This window comes from Lepisosteus platostomus, chromosome 13 (assembly GCF_059453375.1).
Source record: "Lepisosteus platostomus isolate fLepPlt1 chromosome 13, fLepPlt1.hap1, whole genome shotgun sequence".
Lineage (NCBI taxonomy): Eukaryota > Metazoa > Chordata > Actinopteri > Semionotiformes > Lepisosteidae > Lepisosteus > Lepisosteus platostomus.
Genome location: NC_142623.1, coordinates 35,319,365 through 35,339,192, shown reverse-complemented (window position 1 = coordinate 35,339,192; position 19,828 = coordinate 35,319,365). Strand labels below are relative to the sequence as shown.

Sequence of the window (19,828 nt, the reverse complement as noted above, 5' to 3'; positions counted from 1 at the left end):
CTAGGGACTTGGCATATGGAGAGACCCCTCTTCATTCTTCATTTAATCACGTTCCCTTTCACGTGTATTACTTGGACTATAATCGTAACCACCTCTGTGTTTCTGGCAATTTTGGTGGCTGAAAGATGACATTCCAGGGATACCATGAAATCATAGGCAGTTTGAGGGTCTGTCTTTCTAATGGTCTGATGGATTTTAGGGGGTAACTGATAGAGGTACATGTCCAGTACTAAATATTTGACTGTGTGGGTTTGACTAAGGGCTTCAGGTTCCAGCCACTTTTTAGCCAAATAAATGATCGCAAACCTTTGAGATCAAGTGGAGATATTGGGGTTATAATGCCATTTGTGGAATCTTATAGCTCCCTACCTTGCTAAGATTTAGGCTTTGAGTTTATAATCTGAGGCAGTAGCACTATCAAGATCATAATACACTTATTACGAAAGAAGTTATGATATTAGCCCAGTGATTCCTATCCCTAGGTTGAGCCTTCTAGAGGACCACTAAATACCCCACTACATCCTGGGGGGTCATCTTCTGGAGAATGTGAGCAGGTTGCACCTGCAGCTGGGTTGAGGGTATCAGGATCCACGGTGTTGAAATTATGCTCTCTATCATCTGATATCATCATCTGCCTCAACATATTCCTGCAGGTAGCTAGACTGTGCCATTGCTGCCTCCTGGAAGACCTGGAAACTGTGCTTAAAGAATACTCTGGGCACTCTGTTGTAAGCTGTTGGCATCCTGTTAAATGGTGACAGACTTTGCAAGGGTCTGAACCAGTTCCTCAATAATGGAGAGACAGTCTGTCATTGACCACTTGTTCTAGTTAGCCTCACAATGGGTACCAAAATGTTGCAGTGCGGGGTTTTGGTGGAGTTGCGGGTGTTGCCAGTTTGAGTCAATGTGTCTTGAGATAGAAGACTGGTGAGAAGAAACTGTATTCCTTTTTAAAACAAACTTGTGTAGCTTGATAAAATCTGTTTTGCTCTCTGTAAGAGAGGATGGAAAATTGCCTTGGCTGGAGAGCCATGTGGATCTAGGAGATCTAGATGTGGGTCTAGGACAAATGCCAGAACATATGCACCTTATATTCCTGCTCTTTTGAGTAACAACCAAGCCAAATTCCTTATCTTTTGAGGCCCTCTAGTTGTGACCAGTGGAGTTTCAGTTCATTGGATCTCCATTGTATTTTATATTTTTTATTAAAAAATGTTTTTCTTGAAGCACATTGTGGTGATTTTCACACAAAAGCCATAAAATATTGATTCCTATTGTCCTCTTATTTAAAGAAAGTAAATCAAGAAGTTCTTGCAAACTATAGAAAATATTAAACTTTTATTTATTTTTTCTTGTTTACAGTGTCACACCCCCACCAGCCTCTTCTGAATTGAAAGGCATGTTTTCATGTTACCTAAAACTATACAAGGAACTATCTCTTCAAGAGTGTGTGAACATGAGCTGGTGTTTAAACAGGCAGACAAAGCTGACCACAGGCTGAGAAGTAAAAAAATGTATCATTTCCTATCTGCTTTACAGATTGAAACCCTTGGCAGCATGCAATATGTGTATCATTATTAGATGTAAATAATACATTTAAATACTCTTGTGAAATATAGAGGAATAACAACTTAAATTTTAAACATTAGTATATAATGTTTGCTCTCCAGTTACAAAATATTAATGCAATGCTTTATATTAAAGGCTTTAGTTTTTGGATGGTGCTTCTATTTTCTGTCACAGAATATGGTAAGTTCTTTTTTGTGATGCTGCTTCATAACTTAATTTTAATTTATAGTGGATTAAGCATAAGTGAATTAATGTGATTTTTCTTTTCATAATGAATTCAGTCAGTACTGAAGAGAAAAAAATTGCACATGGTCAACTGAGATCCGTGGTATTTCTACATCCATCAACACCCAAAAATATGTCAGAGGCAACATGGAAAAAAGAAAACATACTGGTGGGGAAATTTAAAAATGGCATCTCTCACCCTTCATATAAATATAAAAACAGGGCTGAGATTTTCAGAAATGGAACCCTCAAACTCAACTGCATCGTAAAAGAAGATTTTGGAGTTTATTTCCTGGAGCTATATGACAAAACTGGAAAGAATATTTTCAAGGATAATATCACGCTGAAAATAGGTAAGATTTATTTTCATAATGTACTGTATTTGGTGACAGGAATAATCAAAGCATCAGTATTAAGCCTTATTATTTGTGCACTTTAAAAATAACACACATGATTATACATGAGCAAAATTGTAAGAATTAAGAAATTGAATATGTAATAAAAATATACAGTATAATGATATCCCATGTATTAAAAGTGGAATTTTGTTACAGGACATAATTTAAGCAAAACATAATGGGTAAGCTTATTCTCTCTGTATGACTCAGTCCTCAAATCAGTGTCTACTAATATATATTTTGCTTGATTGACAGCTGTTAATTAATAAAATTTCTGTAAGCAGGGATGATGTACTGTCACTGTTATTTTACATCTTTCTCACAAATAAAAACACATTCTATACCAAACCCGCAAAATCTGTTTCACAGGTTTTAGAAATGCTGACACTCATGGGTCAAAAAAATTAGGAATCTTCAAGAAAAAAATGATTTTGATGTTTCATGTTACTTATTCATTAATCATTTATTTGAAGTTGGCATATTGCAGGTAAAGTTCAGAATGCAAGACTTGAGTACAGGCTGGACTGGATCAAAGGGAAAACATACACATAGACATTCTAAGGGACAATTTATTGACTTGCCTATTCCAGAAAACAAAACACAAATAGGCACGTACAGTACCCACACCTAGGGCTAATTTTCCCAGATGGTTTCAAACAGAGAAAATCAAAGCACCCAGAGCAAACCCACACGAACACATGGAGAGCATACATACTTCATGCAGATAGCAGTCCAGGTCCAGAATTGAACTCAGGGCCCCAGTTTTGCAAGGCAGTAATGCTAAGTATTGCATCACCGTCCTTTCCCTTATTATTATTGTTGTTACAAAACAATAACAACATAAATGATAATATTTAAACAGATATACCACTTGAGGTCAGATTCTTGTTAATTCAAGTGGATCAGACCACATATCATGTAATAAAAACTATAAGAAAATAAAATGGCTGTATAAAACAAACGGGAAGAAATTAGGCTGAAATTTGTTTCTTACTTTAGCTACCACAAACTGAAATGAGCAGAGACTAAAAAAGGTACCAAAAAAGTACCAAGCCTGATATACTTTCAATATTAGGCTTTACTTAATTAACTTTTTATTTCCCCTTGTTTTCTGAAGGATGTTATTTCAAAATCTTTTAATCTTTTTAAAAAAAATCAAACTACAGTTGAATAAACATAACGCACAAAGCTTTTTAAAAATGCTTCATTTTCTTCTTTTCAAATGATAGCTTTAAACTTAGTCTTAGTAGTTTTGTAGTTGTTTAGCAGAGTAGTAGTTTTTTCCAGATTAATACTAAGCACGTTAGTCGGACAGTTACAGAATACACTGGAAGAAAAACCATGCTCTCAGCCTCTCAAAATGTTTTTCAATGCAAACATAAGAATTAATTCTGATCATGAAGAAAAATACAGTTTTACTCAATTCGGTGTTTCTTTTTATGATTGTTGTTCATGGATATTCAGGCCTTCAGACTTTTATAAACATATCCTGTCCAATCAGTGGGAATGATGATGAAAATACCATAAAGAGAGGTAAGAACTGAACACTGTTGAATACTGTTGGAAACTTGCTTTTGTGTAGCACACTCTGAGGTCCACATTCTAACTGTGCCTTGCCGTACACATCATTATTTATAAACAAGATTACTAACTAAAGTGCAGCCAAAACCAAAATGTACAACAGTTTATGTTTACTTTTAGATTGTCTCTGCCTTGATTTGCATGCATTATTCCATCTCTTGAGTCACCAATGTTTATTGTTACTTTCAGTTGTCTAGCACATTATTTATGATCTATCCATTACTGAATTTGTCTTTCCAGATTTTCACATTATCATTGATGTACTTTCTGAAAACTACTGTGCCCTTCCGGGATAAAATGATCACTACTGTAATTTTGCTTGCTTTTTGTCTCGATTTGAAACAGCTCGCGGTCTACTTTTCATCTGGGTGGGAATCCACGTTACAGTTGTCATATTATCATACATTATTTTAAACCTACGGAAGAAACTGGAAAAAAAGAGAAAAGAAGGTGAGATTACCAATATTGACACTTCGAATGTCCTGTTTTCCCTCAACACACTATCAAATAGTAGAAAGAAAATATCCATAAAGTCCTTTACGAATGTAATCAGTTGATGAGTTTTGGAATAAAAAAACAAACAAGCGACAAAACAAGTACAGTACATGTAGAGGATTTAACAGATTATCTAATACAGATTCAGTTTATTTCTGATGATAATCACTTGTCCCCCAAAGGGTGCTTCAGCTTGACTGCGTTTTTAGTTAAAAGGAAGTCTGTGGCTTAGTCACTGCCAAAACCACAGCACTGAATATGGCAGCTCAATTTCACTTTCAGAAGAGGGTTACAACACCTTCCACTATTACAAATTATTTTTATAGTACCCCGAACTTCCTCATTGAGAACGGGCATAAGTAACAGCATTTAAACGAATAAATTAATTCTGTATTAGATAAACTGTAAAATCAGATATCTCTGCTTTGTTTTTTAACTATGAACCAACTCACATCCACTTGTGCTGTAATTATTTTTGTTGCAGAAGTATCTCATTCTGAAACCTTTTGTCAAAGGTTTTTCTGAAAGGACTTTGATATTGTAACGCTTACGGCCGACAGGCACTGTGTAAGAGCCGGCGTACCAGAGCGGGTGACGTCACCGCCCTTCCCTGTGATAGCAGGACCACAGCTACTGGGCTGAAGAGAGATCTCTCTTTAGCTCACGGGGCTGGGTCACTGCAGAGAGGCGCGGGAGTCCCGGGTTCGAGCCCCCGACGGTGGGGGGCCGACCTAATGCGGCAAGGGCGCCCGCCTGAGCCCCCGTTGCGTTACAATATGTTTTTTTTCTTTTTTGCCCCCCTGGAGATGAATAAAGTACTTTGAAATTAATGGAATTTCAGTCATTAATCTGTGCATGACTGGGAAATGAAATAAATCTGTCATGTTGAAGTATCCGCACAAGAATTGCTGATCACTCTCATTAAAAAACCTCATTGGACCTCAAAAACCTCATTGCAATATACATGGTTCTTCTTTTAGGAAACAGAGAACTCCATTTTCACTTGAACCAACCAAGAGAGGCTGAGGGTCATGCACATAGGCTGGAAGGTAGGAAATACTCCATTTAAAAAGTTTATTGCTCTTCAGAATCAAGTTATTATGCTGTTTTTGTTTTTAAAAGGCATACAATACACTGGTAGGTAGTAATAGTGCTTTAAGTGTGCACAATTCTCTTTAAATACGTTTTTTTTCAGAGTTATATTAACCTCCTAGTTGCATAATAAAATGAAACATTCGTGTGTAAGCAAGAAATTACACACACCATGAATAGAACATAATAAAGGGCAGTAGGAATAGAAGTCATCAAATCCATCTTATCTCAAGAGCTGTTTATTGCTGTGTCACAATCACACACCCAGTGGTCACTCTCTAACAATTTTTGAAGCTTCAAGTTTTTACTACAGAGCTCAAGATCCTAAACTAGGAATGGCAAACAAAGTATGCTTCTGAAACATTCAAAAGAAATGCAACATGGCCTCATATACTGTACAGTAGTTACTCACAGAACAGCTATGGTACTCTAATTCCCTTGATCAGGTTTGAAAGGGAAAGGGTTTGCAATGATTCTCTTTTGAGCACGGCTATGGTCAGCCAAGCGGATGGAAAAGCCTGCAGATAGAAGCGACAAGCAGATACAATAGATGAACTGAGGCAAACAACACAGAAACAACCAGTCAATTTCTCTGTTTAACCTTTTGTTTAACCTCTTGATCATTTAACCTCTCTACTTAACCCTCTGTCTTGTTTTAGAAGAGATGTAAACAAGTGAGTGGTACGAGTACACCCTATGCAAACAAATAATTACATGGAAATGGACAAACTGAGTTTTAATGAAGACAGTAAATCCACATACCAGCAAAATACATACAGCAAATGAGTGCTTATTATGCCAGATACAGGGCATTCATACAACACAGCAGCAAAGCGAAGCCGGTCTAACCAGCTGCCTTTATGTCTTCTTGTCCTTCAGCTTTACCAGAATAGGAAATGACACAAAACAGACTCAACTTTACTAACTACCTGCTATAATAAGAAAAGTCAAAAGCCCATCTTGTTTATATGTTTCTAGAATCTTAAAATACTCAATAATATAATTGAATTCCACTTATTTTAGCCCTGCCCTGAACCTATCATGCGTGGTTTGTGCTTCTGTTACCATATTCACAGGTTTTCTTTGTGTCTGCCTATCATGCGAAAATGTGACAGGCTGTAGGTCACTGATGTAAATAGAAAGAGCAGCAGTCTTAGAACCGATCTTTGTGGTAGCCCTACTTCATTCTGAGCTCATGCCCTTTATCAGTACTCTGTGTTTTCTATGCTTTATCTGGTATTTACAGTAGCTATGTGTAGAGATTATCTCATGGCTTCCTACAGCTTTAAATCTGTCTCCTTATTAGTCTTGATGCAACATGTGCATGTCAATTAAATAACAGTAATTAACTTTATCTGCTCTACAGGTTCTTCCTTGAAAGAGCTCTGAGGGTCTTGATCTATTTTTCTATTGGGGAACAAATCTCCTGAAGTATTAAGTAATACATTTCAGGATCACATTTAAATAAAATATTTTTGTTAGTGAGAAGTAAAAAAAAACAGTAAAGGAACTGGAGAGTTTGTGGTTGGATGAACTTGGGTGGATAAAGAAAATAAAAACTATCTGAACTTTGTTTTAATGTTTTACTATGGGACTGTCCAGCTCAAGAACTCATTCAGCCATTGGATTTTTTGTAGATGCAGAAAAGAACATCTATGTTGAAATGCATGTGCCGAAAAATGTGATTAAAGACGACAAAGAGAAAGATGTTAACTCAGCATTAAAAGGTGAATGCCTGAAGAGGTTTACATCAAATTGTGGTAACTCCCATGAAGTGACAAATTAATCAAATTAATCTAAATAGTCTTAGTTAAACAGAGGTGTGATTTTTATGTTAAAGTACCACTGGCATTTCTTACCCTGGTATCTGTAAAAAATGGATTTATTGTCAAAGTTGAGTAAAACATCGTAACTTCTAATTGTAACTAATTCCATTGTATAGATCCTGCTTCTTATTTTAATCATCGTAGTGCATGAATGAAAATGTTCTGAACATGTTTTTAATTTCACCGTATTCCACTGAAAAATTAAATCAAAGGAATGTGAATAATGTTTTAGTTTGCATTAATGGTTTTTTAACTCTTCTAGGTCTTCCTGAATTTCACTCATCTTTCTTCCATGAGGCAAGACATGATTCAACAACAGAAGAAGAAGATATATATGTATGAAAATATAATGTTGTGAATCAATTGAACTCCTTAATTTATTTTATTGTAATACCACCTTTTCTTATGAAATAACCAAAATCTTCTTCATTTATGTTCTTGTTAATATTATATAATTCTACTTTTGGACACAGTCAGCAATAGCATATTGTTTAACCATTATAGGCATGAACAAATACAGTACTTTTAATGTGCAGATTGGAAATGTTGCTCTTACTGTTCAATGCTCTTAAAATCCACAGATAGACCATGTTTCAATGTTCTATCTGAATAAATTAGATTTTTTTTCTCTTTTTTTCTTGCTTTATTCAATTATTAAATAAATTAATATACAAGGTACTGTTAAATGAATAAGAGATTATATGCACATAAGGCTGTTAGCAATTACGTGCAATAATGTAGTAACCAAACATTTAAGATGTCATTCCTTTCCATTATTTATTCCATCAAGATCTCTTTATTTGCAATCAAATGAGGGAGAATGAAGACAAGCTTTAATTATATTTGCATTTAACAATATTGAATATGCAAGTTGTATTCAACTTTACTTTGTAAATGTGGAGAGGAATTGAGTGGTACTGAGTACTTCACATTCAACCTCTGGTGGTGGGCTTGGAAAATCTTCCATTTCACCTTCTTGGCAATTCTGTGTGCAATCTTCCATTTCACTTTCCTGGCAATTCTGTGTGCAATCTTCCATTTCACCTTCTTGACAATTCTGTGTGCAATCTTCCATTTCACCTTCTTGACAATTCTGTGTGCAATCTTCTATTTTGCCTTCCTGGCAATGCTGACCGCAATCTTCCATTTTTTGTTCTTCATATAACCTTGTCTGTGCATTGTTCGGAAAGACTAGAAGATGTACATAAACCGATAAACATAATAATTAGTAAATGTTTATTGCAGTGTGATTTTTACATTGAGCAAAAAAAGTTATTTTGCAGCTCAGGTAGAATAGAGTATAAGAAAGGAGAAGAGAAATCTAGAACTTGCTAAGTGTGGTTTACAAATCCTTAAAGCTGGCCGTTGGTTTTGAGTTTCTTCTGACAGAGAATTTCCCCATGTCTGGGATAGACACAAAGAAAACCTTTGCTTTACTCCACTGGTACTTTAATTTACTGGAGTTGCTTTAGAATTCACAAAACGTTACTGATGAATAATGATCAATATTCAAGACGTGTTATCTCCTTATTCACATGTTTGCAAATGCATATCTCAATTATAGAACCCTTTTAGGAAGTTTGAGAAACATAATAAATTAATTGAAAATTGCTTGTGTCCTTACATAAATCTTGTTGACGACATGGACATTTTTTTGCCAGGCAGTATCCAGCGAAACTGAATATTATCAGCAGCGAAATGCCAATGGGAACAAAGAGTAACAAACCCCATTTCTGATCTTTGGAAACAAAAAAAGACAACAGTAGTGCATTGTCATCTTTAAAGTAACAATAAACATTTTAAAATTATTAATTCTACAGGTACAATTGCCCATTTATATTTCTAAGTATGTTCTGTATATCTGTTTTAATCCACACCTTATTGAAACTAAGCCTTGTTTTCTAATGTAATTTAAGATTTCGCACAAGTTGGAAGTTACAAATTGACTAAATCTTTCTGATAACAGCTTCTCAGTATATTCAGAAGAAATATTGTGCTTACCTACACAAGGAAATGAGACAGAATCACTCTGACTTATGCTACTGTAGTGTTTTACAGCACAGACTAATTGCCCATGAAAATGACCTAAAACTACAGTCTGGTTTCCGCTTCTATTTTCAAGTGGGCTTCCATTCAGAGTCCATTCAATAAAAGGGTCTGCATTGCTTTTTACAGAGCATCTGAACTCAGCTTCACCACCAGGTATACACGTGTGCTCTATTACAGGCCTGTGTACTGCAGGAAAAACAGAGGTTATTCCAATGTGATCTTCCCTATTAGAACAACATTATGTTACATTCTATACCATTTCCATTATCAAACGTACTGGTCGCCAAGGTTAATTAATTTTATTTGCAAAAAAAGTTTAAAAAAAAGACTATACTTTGAATGTGCACATGATAGTATAAGTGAGGTGAGACCAAGCCATTTTTCTCATCTAGCTCATTTGATTTCTAGAAGGCAGGTGATCAAAGGAATCTAATTTCTGTTTCCTGAAATAAATGAGAATGTTAACTACAGCACAAGACAAGACTCACAAGGTAACATAATATAATACTCCTTAATAAAAATGAATAAATTAATCTACTACTTTTGAAAAAAAAATCACTATACTGCAGCTTTCTGAAATGGCATGATCCTAAGAGGCATTACTGTAGCTTTTAATGCATGCAAATGCATGTACATTAATCTACAAGTATCACATACTTGAAATTTCTCTCTAAAATTAATGGCTATCTCATTTTGTTCATGCCTGTGGTTTCAAGATTACCAATTACGAATAACTGTGTTGTCCATTTATGAAGGATATCTCCATTAGAAACTTCCAGAGTGTAATTTCCAGCATCGTTTTCCTCAGCGTGCTGCATTTTCAGGGTCCCATTTTGGAAGACCTCTGTTCCATGTTGGAACTCTCCATTATACTGAGGGTGGGAATGCACAAATTGAGCCACCAGAGTGTCTCCTTTTTTCCACTTTGCATTAGAAATATTTTGAAAATCCACATTTCCATCGAAGAGGGTTACTGAAAATCCCAAATCTCCATAAACAAAAGGTAATTCTGTTACACCTGCAGCACCAAAACACACACATCAAAACAAAGAATAAAAATAAATAAATTCACAGTAAACAGCAGTATTTAATTCTGGAGCAATATTGAAAATAGATGTTAGGAAGCAGTTCTGGGAAACTGGTATGATTCAGAATTTTTCAACATAAGAGTATTAAACTGGTGAGAGTGTACAGTATATGATTTAAAACTCAGGCTTAGTTTTACAGTTTTAATTTTAATAAAATTATACATAATTTATAATTATACAGTATATATTATCATATACATACATTATTTTGAATTCTTTAAAGTGGTTTATAATTAGTGTTCATTCATTCTAATCAAGAATTATAATATGACCAAAGACCTTCTTTAGAAAATGTCTTTAAACTAAGACCGTTCTATTTACTGTATCATTAAAATACTTTTGAAGAAATGTTCTATATGTTTTTAAAAATTGCCATATTACATTGTCTTGTCTTATGCATAATCTTTTGTTTTCCCCTGAAATCTGACTTCCTCAATCCTCATCTGCTCTAGACAACTGCAAAACTGGGAACTACTTTACATGTCTCTTCCTATCAGAAATGACCATTCCGATTGTGTGACACAGTGTTTCATTTTTCAAGAAGCAGATGCTTATAATGCAAAGAAGAAATGTGTAGAATATAGGAATAGCTGAATAGAATGATACTTACACTGAATGATTAAATGGACACTGGCATTGTACACCAGTTTCCCATTTTTGTAAGCCTGCAGCTTATACTCTCCTGCATCGCCTATCACAGTTCTCTCCAGAACGATTGTCCCATTTTCATTGAATGTCGTTCGGTTTTTGTAGCTTGAACCGAAAGAACTCTTTTCATTTTTATGTTTGAAAACAAAATTTTTGCCTTTTGTCAGCTTCACATCAGAATACTCCCTGATCTCTGACCCAAAGGGAAGGGCTACTGACTCTCCAAGTTTTCCAAAAATCAATGTTTCTTCACTGCTGTTTGCTACAAAAAACACAAAGTACTCAATTTTAATCTGAGTAAAGAGCTTTCAGTTATACAGTGCTGATGTATTAACGTGGGTAACTGGAATTTAACTACAGGTTTTGATTACATAATTGGTAAGAAGTGACTAGTGTTTGTCCACAAGTGATTCTTTAATGTAAGGATTGCTCATCAGATCAGACTTTTCACAACAAAAAAGTGAAAATGACCTGATTGTGCACATTGTCTTCGTTTTACATACTGTACTTTAATATTAATGTTTGTTAATACAATTATATTCAAGTATATATACAAGTATATACAATTAAATCAATTTTGATCAATGATAATATAAAACCCAAACTTATCATCATAATTACAAAAGGATTCTCAAACTATGCACTCCTTAAAATTGACAAGTCCAGGACAATGCATACAATTTTTTTTTTCTGAAAATATTGCAATAATTTGCATTTTGTAAAACATAATTCAATATCTAAGAAATATTATACAATATAATTTACAAACATATTTTGTTTCTAAAACAGATTGCAAATATATCAATGTTCAATATAAATGAAAAATGTAATTGAAATTTTGCTTACCATAAAAAAAGGACAATATATTCCAGACCAGCAAAAGAGGACGATACGGTACCATCATAAAAGCAAAGGAAGATGAAATGAAACAGAGCTCTGCTACGTATGTGGTGAGAACTGTAGTTATTGACATTCTTTAAAAAACCACAGACTATCAGTGCTCCATTGCTGCTGATTTACAAAGAAGTGATACTTTGTTATTTATACCACTATAGGAACCTAAAAGTACAAATAGTGCTTCTCATAAGAGTTTGATATGTATTTAATAAACCCATAAGCTCACGTACTACATTTTTTTAAACCAACTCAGCAAACAAGCTATAGGAACATAACTTCTGGAACTCTACAGTATCACACCATGTACAGCAACAGTGCCACCCAAAATAATAAAGCATTACACTCATTCCTGACTAAATTACAAGAAGAGAAACACATTTTCATTTTTGAAAAAAAAAAATATTACAATGGTAGGCTTCAAAACCAATGTATTTTGTTTAAAAAAGTCTATATAATTTATGACTTAAAACATTTTTGAATTTGAAATAGCTTACATATAAGAAAACTAATCCTGACAAAGTATTGACAAATTATTTCTAGTAATAGATGTGTCCATTAATTTACAGAATGCAAACATTTTGCAGCTTTTACCAAGTTACTGTATCTACTGCTTCTCTTCTCTCTATCATTTACCCAATTGTGCACTTTTGACATGAGCCCACAACAAATGTATATCAGTCAGTGGCCAGATTTTAGTCAGTCTTACGCAGTTCCTTTGCTGTAATTAAATTGATGGTTTCTGAGCATGTGAGATGGGTTCAAAATAACATGGCAACACCACAATGCACAACAAATACAAATACAGTACGAATACAAAAATGTAAATACAGTAAATTCATTGAAAAAATCAAATGACAAAAAATTGAGTTACTAGGAAAATACTAGTATTTTGTTTCAGTTGTTATCTACCCTCTACTACTAAAAGTAATGTTTGCAGACATGAACTATTTAAATAATTGAGTGAATGCTTTTGTCCATGCAGATTATTATTTTTTGCAAAGTAACGTGATATACAGTAACTTACAATCATTTGCACACATCTGCAAGTTTGTGCTGCTGATTAACGATTAAACTTTGTCAGTTAGTGTGAATATTGCATGCACAAATTTAGACAGCAAATGACATTTTAAGTCTGCTGTGGTTTGTACATGGTTAAAATTAGATACTTTACAAAAATATCCCCAGAGAAATACATAGTTATTCAGCGCTGTAAGCTCATTACACTTACAATCCTGTACATGCAGTGAGATCTTTTGTAAATGAGAGTTCTTCAGTGACAGTATTAACAGTATTGTAACAATGACTGTATAATTTTTACATATTACAAGTATTTTTTTCTAAATCTTTAATTTTCTTTTGATTTTTTTTCTATTGTTTCTCATTACAGTGGTTTGGATGAGTGCTTGTTTTTTCTCTGTATGTTCCCTATTTAACTTAAGAGTATAGCACGTAACAGAGAGGACATTGTTTAAAATATTTGTTTTCTTTTAAAGAGGATGATAAGTCATTTTATGAAAGCAGCTTTCCACTAACTTCCTAAGACAGTCCATATACTGAAAAAAACTTTCTTGTCATTTTTGTTCATTTTGATGAAAATGGTTTGCCGTGTTGTTTCCATCTTCTTTATTTCTTACTTCTTAAGAATTACAGGTAAGTAAAGTGAAAAAAAAAGTAAATGGATAAGATGTAAAGCAAAAAAATGTTTTTAAAACTAATTTAAAAAAGACATGGCTAAGAAGTATTTATTTCACCTAATGATACCAATAAAAATGCCCAATGTACATCTACCTCCCAATATACAGGCAATATCTAAAAGAAAAGTACAATAGATTTTTCATCACATGTGATGTTTGCTTTGAATAAAAGGGATTTTCCAAATCTGAATAATTTGGATTTTTTTTGCTTCGTATTTCTTTAAAACTATATACTGCATTAAGATTCCTCAGACGATATATTGCTAGCATCCTAAGTCTGAGTTACAGTATGCTCTTCTATTAAGGTACTGATGAATGGATCAGCACACCTTCCTCTGTTTATGGAAATCTTGGAGATTCTGTATGGTTCATCCTGGACAGTGGAAATCTTCCGAATATATCTGACATCATCTGGAAGAAAGAGGAAAATCGTATTGCGCGGTTTAGGGAGTCACAGTCCTGGACCTTTGCTGATTTCATGAACAGGGCAGAGGTTTTTGCAAATGGGACTCTCAAAGTGGAGCAAGCTCATGAAATTGATAAAGGACTTTACACAGTGGAGATTTATGACACCAATGGGAAGAATGTTTACAAGAAAGACTTTCGGCTCCAGTTAAGAGGTAACCTATTTCTAGACAGGACAAAGTAAAAACTTTTTTTTGCAGTTGTGCATGGCATCTTTATGATGAGATTTTATCTTTTTCAAAAATTGATAGTTATTACTTTTTTAGTGTGTAAATGTTAAACAGTCTAAGTGGCCATCCTGGAGTTGGATTAACTTTTTGTACAACAGGGAGATGCGTTTGATATATATTTGGGTTTTGATTCTGAACAATACTGCTAAGGGACCCACAGCTGAAGGACATACAGATTCAGTTATTCAGAATTTCAAAATATTTAATTTCCACACTACTTTCTACTGTTGGGCTTTTGAGCTAAGAACCTCTTAATTTTCTTAGCTTTTTCTGTGGGCTATACAGTACACAATACACATTACATAACCATGAATCAACTACCTTATTAACTCACAAACATTGTAATAAATAACCATGAATGAATTGGTTGTGAATCGTTCAAACAAGACACTTGTCTCAGAATGATCACATTAAAAACATTTTTTGTTTATTTAACAGGAGAAGCACCTGTGTTTGTCTTTGCTTATGTGATAACACACAGTGTTTTCCAAGCAATCGTCTCAGTCCTTCTCATCATTTTCATCATTCATCAGTTCAGAATGAAAAGAAAGCAAGGTGAGAAAATCAAGTTCATCATCTGTTTTATGGGTTTATTATTGTGTAGAAATGAATAACCGTGAGCTACTCATTTTGGGTGTACTTCAGTAACAATCTTTTACCAAAATGTCAACAACGGTAATGTCAAAAGAAATGTGCACACCTTCGTGATTTGTATACTTTTCCATCTGAAAAGTTTAATAATTGTTCATTTTCATATGACTAACATAACCTTAGCACTTTAAGTCCAATTTGCTTTTACCCCTCAGAAAAGTAACCTTCTGAAAAGGTGTAGGGTCTAATTCTCTCATGACAGCGTAGCCCACTTCTTTCTAAGAGCTGTACAGTCTTGCTCTTTGCCCACTTTCAATGCATTTCATTGGATTCATTATCTCATAACAAGATCTTAATGAACGTGATCTTTTCCAATCTCTGTTTCTCCTAGATCGAATACAAGTGCAAGGCTCCCCCTGCTTTGGGATCAATGACAGAGTGGACGAGGACCAAAAATGAAAGTGTTTAAAGGAAGTGAGAAACAGAAATACTGTACCTTCAGAGTACATTCATATGGAGCTTCCCCAGCTGTAGCTATTTTACCTTGATTATTTATGATAAAACCAATACGTACATTAGTCTTACAGACTGAACTAAAATGATGTGTTCTTTTAGGCTAAAGGCCTTCCACCAAACCCAGATGGCTTTAGACAGATCTTGTGTTGTGCATCAAAGGGGTGATGATTTACATTGCTGTACTCATAAAGCAAATATCCACAAGAAAAAAGGCAAAATGTTCCAATGGGAAACATTGGTTTTGTCCATGGTTGACGTTGCAGCAAACACCCACACTGGGTGAGATATTGTGATATTGAGATATAAGTTCACTTACAGTAGGTTTTGACTCAAGTAACTTTTTGTTAACATACACTATATATTTTTGGCATGTACAGTAAGTGCATATTCTTCATTGTTTACTACATCCCAGACACAGAAAAGGTATAATTTTCCTAAAACTTCAGTCTGTTTCAGAAATCGAAGAGTGTTTTCATTTTCACATAAGGCAACATTATATTATTTAAAGACTTGTTTTATTTCATAACCGCAGATATGTCCATAATATGTAGAAGGTTGACAAAACTATTAAAAAACCCAAAGCACATTACATCATCCTGAAATGGAGTTTTCTGATCCTGGCAATGTCACTGTAGTTTGCACCTAGAACAAAATTTTTTTAACATTGTAAAATAAAACTGATGATGTTGTGGTCAGCCATATGCATAATATCTACTTTTAATAAAACATAATTAAACAGTCAATGCACAAACATATAGCAATGAAAATGTGAAAGTTTATTTTTTTCAAACTTTAAAACATCAGAAACAAATATGACAACTTCTTGAATTTTATGGAAAAGTATATATTATATATAAGTATATATTTGTGTTACCAGAAATGCAAAATCGACTAAATTGTTTTATTTGTGACATGTTTATTTTTTAAAGATGCATTTGAGGATATACTTCTTACAAAAAGGTGAAATTGCACTTAATCCTTGCTTGTGATATAAATTACTGTATGTAATAAATCAACCAGCTTCTACATGTGTTACTTTTCCCCTCTGAATAAAGTTAATGAAATAGCGCTTCAATGAAGTCTTTTTTATCTTTTTGAAAGGATTGTATTTGTTCAACTCACATTTTCAAATTAAATATCTGTCACAGACTCATAATAATAGAATACAATCTAAATATAACATTTTGAACAAGAACAATACGACAATTTTGGATGAAAATACTGGAAACAAAGGACAGAACTGAAGGAGTTACGATTTTTTCAGAAAAATATAATACTTACTTCAAATATTCTGCTTATTCTGTTTTCGAGTATAGATGTGAAATGCAGATGCTATCATGCAAATAAGCATAATGGCTGAAAATTTAATTCCAATACACCAGCCACTTCCGGTCACCTGCATTGAATCTTCACATGTTTAAGATTAAACATGATTAAGATTAAATATGATTAAGAATTAATTCAAATGTATTAAAACAGTTGAACAGAAGAAAAAAAAATACTATCCAAAGTAACTCTATTTAAACTACAGGCTTTACAAAACCAAGTTAATAAAATATCTGCTCCAGTGTTGACATGGCAACAGAATGTGAACGCATCTTAGTAGTTATTTATTTAGGACAAATTTACTCTTTTCTAAATTACACGTATACTGAGATGTTCAACGTGATTATTCTATTTAACTCAAAAATCTGAATGTGGAAAGTGGCTTACCTGTACAAGAAAAAACAAGGGTTTCACTCTTATTTTGGGTGACATTATTTGAAACAGTGCAAGTGACTCTGCCAGAAGAATTCCTTAAACTGAGTTTATGGTTTTCAACATTATGAAAAATGCCAACACCAAGCAATGGCTTGTTATTCAAACTCCACGAATACAAGGGATTGTCACTCTCTACAGAGCAGTGAAACTCCGATTGTCCTTGTGAACAGGTATATTCTATGATAGGCTGAGACACTGGATCTGGAAAAACGAGAGGGAAATCATTATTTATTTTACCCTTTTTTGTGTGGTTAATACAGGTTAATTTTCAGGTTGAAAATCATTTTACAATACTGTCCAATGCTATTAAAAAGGTCATACAATTGTATTCCTAATAACATTTAAATTTAGGAAGCTGCATATACTCTACATAGTAATCCATATAAAATTGCTGCTTTAGTGTGAAAAGGGTGTACAGTAGTTACTTCCTCACACATCCTTGCTATTATTCTAAGGTAGAATTTAATGCCAAAATGGTAACTGATAGAAAAATAACTATCTGTTTAATTTACTTTCATTAATGTTGCTTGATTAATTCACCATAAATGCAGGCCTGTGTTGTAACAGCTTACCTGTAACAATGAGATGATATTTGATTTGGAGGATATTTTTTCCATTTTCATCAAACAATTTAGCTGTAATCTCTCCAGTATCATTTTTGCTAACATTGTCCAGTCTGAGAGTCCCATTCAAAAAGATTTCACCTTGCCTCCCATAATAGTGAACAGTAGAATTTCTCAACTTGGCCACTCTGAAAGTTTTCATATACCAGTCGAATTCATGGAAGTTTAATTGGGTACCATTGTCCACAGTCAGGTAGACTGTACTGCCTGTCGCCACATACAGATTTGGGAAGGCTCTGCTGTCTGCAGCACACAAAAGGGTTAAATCGTATTCCTTGTTAGGATATTTAATAGTTTACAAGACGATACAATAAAAAAATTAAATCTACACCCAAAGCCACTTCCAAGATGGATACTGTATGGCTGACAAGTCCAAAAGACTGAGACAAATATGTGGATAACAGAAAAAAAAAATAATATTGACCCACCCACCTATCAGAACTTCAAGTTGGACGAAACGTAAAACTTTATTATCTTTATTTTTAAAAAGATAATATTAGATATTCAATTTATCAGGGGCATGAATGTCTTCCTAAAAACATAAAACACAGGTTTATAGTTTAAATGAGTAATAAGACCTGGTGATGGAATCTTTAAAATTATGATGTTTAAGCAATATGGATTTATTGTAAATTGATTTAATTCCATTTCCATAATCATAAAAAAGACTGCTAAATTGATGTAATATTTTATCAAATATCTAATAATCTAATAATTTGATGGCCCTGGACTTAATACTCCAATTAATTAATCAAATTAATAATACCAAAGCATAAATTTTCCTGATCTACAACTTATATTCATATGCACAATAGGAATTTCTTTAATTAATTGAGCATTATTATTTTATAACTTTTAGATCTTATGAAGTTAGATTTAGACTTTTAGATCTAATGAAGTTATCAAAAAGAATAAAGGAATCAGATTTTATTCTATTGAAACTGTACCTCAGAATTGGGTTATATTTGTATTATGTTAAAGGTTGATTATTTGTGATCGATTTCACATTGAATTTGATTATGACAAGAATAACTATTTACTGCCAAAATGTACAATTTACTGAATTTTTACAACAGTATGTTACTGCACCACTTTTAAATTTAAAGAGAATACCTGGAATGGAAATAATAAAAAAATACTGTACCTGGTAAAATATTGTTATGCATATAGCCAGTATTTTATCTACAGTATTTTTTCGTATTATTTTGCATGTAGTACATTGCAAAATAATACTAATACTACAAAAATCACTCTAATTCTCTAAATCTGCCTGCAAGATTTTGCCATTGCTTTTATCATTCCAGCAGTACCAATCCCATTAAAATGAAAATAAAATTAAAGGTTACCTCGTAATAACAATGCAAGAGAGTAGATCAGACATAACCATGCATTCCTCTTCATTGCTACAGTCTTTGTGGGGAAGTTAAATAAACTCAAGTTTTTTTTAGACTGAGTAGAAAATTGAAAGCTACTTTTTCAAAGGTGGATTTGAAACCGGAAGAAACAGCGAAAGAGAATTAGCATCTTCAATGTACAGTACACTGTAGGCTCATTTGGTTCTTACGTATTAATAGCTTAAAAGGCCTTGTGCAGGATTTGAAATGGGTAAAACCCATTAAGAAGCTACACACAATAGTACTTGACCTCTAATTTATCAACAATATGTTAAACGGTGTTATCATGAACTTCATGATTTTAGGGTTTATTTCTGAACTGCCAGTCCAGCTACGGGATCATCTTTAGCCATTTTTCTTCCTTGTTTAAGCTTTGTTATACAATGCATTACTGTGCAATCATGAACGCTAAACCTTCTGTAACACAGAAAACTCAAATTGATGGATTTGTTTTGTAGAAACTCCTAACACCTTTTTAAAACTCTTTTTATTCAATGAACCTGTAAAGACCTAATGGCACATCTAATTTACAGATACCAATATGGACATTAATTCTATGTAGTATTCTAAGTAGTATTTGACTATACAGATGCAGCCACTCAAAGTATGGGGCACAGACACGTACTGCGGGTAATTGGCTACGGCCTCGCGCATCATGACGCAAAATACTGCGGTACGTGATTGGT

The 19,828-nt window shown here is 33.7% G+C and overlaps 4 protein-coding genes across 7 annotated transcripts; 2 read left to right on the top strand and 2 right to left on the bottom strand.

The window, feature by feature from the left end:
- The first annotated feature begins 1,447 nt into the window (after positions 1–1,447).
- On the top strand, positions 1,448–7,818 carry LOC148650510 (uncharacterized). Its single transcript, XM_088604374.1, has 7 exons — positions 1,448–1,749; positions 1,851–2,147; positions 3,657–3,725; positions 4,119–4,223; positions 5,249–5,317; positions 6,998–7,087; positions 7,449–7,818. The coding sequence occupies exons 1-7, from the start codon at positions 1,656–1,658 to the stop codon at positions 7,526–7,528; spliced, it is 804 nt and encodes a 267-aa protein (XP_088460500.1). The 5' UTR covers positions 1,448–1,655; the 3' UTR covers positions 7,529–7,818.
- A 141-nt stretch (positions 7,819–7,959) lies between these two features.
- LOC148650509 (uncharacterized) lies at positions 7,960–12,520 on the bottom strand. Of its 3 annotated transcripts, none has more exons than XM_088604372.1 (6): positions 12,460–12,520; positions 10,934–11,226; positions 9,957–10,253; positions 9,188–9,421; positions 8,811–8,924; positions 7,960–8,377 (listed from the first exon to the last, which is right to left on the bottom strand). In XM_088604372.1, the coding sequence occupies exons 1-6, from the start codon at positions 12,495–12,497 to the stop codon at positions 8,070–8,072; spliced, it is 1,284 nt and encodes a 427-aa protein (XP_088460498.1). In that variant the 5' UTR covers positions 12,498–12,520; the 3' UTR covers positions 7,960–8,069. The 3 variants fall into 3 exon arrangements, with proteins under 3 accessions (XP_088460498.1, XP_088460497.1, XP_088460499.1); XM_088604371.1 differs by lacking the exon at positions 12,460–12,520 and adding an exon at positions 11,818–12,404 and having other exon boundaries at positions 10,934–11,233; XM_088604373.1 differs by lacking the exons at positions 8,811–8,924; positions 12,460–12,520 and adding an exon at positions 11,818–12,410 and having other exon boundaries at positions 10,934–11,233.
- Positions 12,521–13,320: 800 nt separating this feature from the next.
- LOC148650508 (uncharacterized) lies at positions 13,321–15,687 on the top strand. Its single transcript, XM_088604377.1, has 3 exons — positions 13,321–14,182; positions 14,696–14,812; positions 15,240–15,687. Exons 1-3 carry the CDS (start codon positions 14,041–14,043, stop codon positions 15,305–15,307), a joined length of 327 nt encoding a protein of 108 aa, XP_088460503.1. The 5' UTR covers positions 13,321–14,040; the 3' UTR covers positions 15,308–15,687.
- Positions 15,688–15,848: 161 nt separating this feature from the next.
- Positions 15,849–19,186, bottom strand: LOC148650507 (cell adhesion molecule CEACAM7-like). Of its 2 annotated transcripts, none has more exons than XM_088604375.1 (5): positions 19,095–19,186; positions 17,698–17,991; positions 17,078–17,326; positions 16,646–16,780; positions 15,849–16,006 (listed from the first exon to the last, which is right to left on the bottom strand). In XM_088604375.1, exons 1-4 carry the CDS (start codon positions 19,147–19,149, stop codon positions 16,647–16,649), a joined length of 732 nt encoding a protein of 243 aa, XP_088460501.1. In that variant the 5' UTR covers positions 19,150–19,186; the 3' UTR covers positions 15,849–16,006; position 16,646. The 2 variants fall into 2 exon arrangements, with proteins under 2 accessions (XP_088460501.1, XP_088460502.1); XM_088604376.1 differs by having other exon boundaries at positions 15,850–16,006; positions 16,646–16,771.
- Between the last annotated feature and the right edge of the window lie 642 nt (positions 19,187–19,828).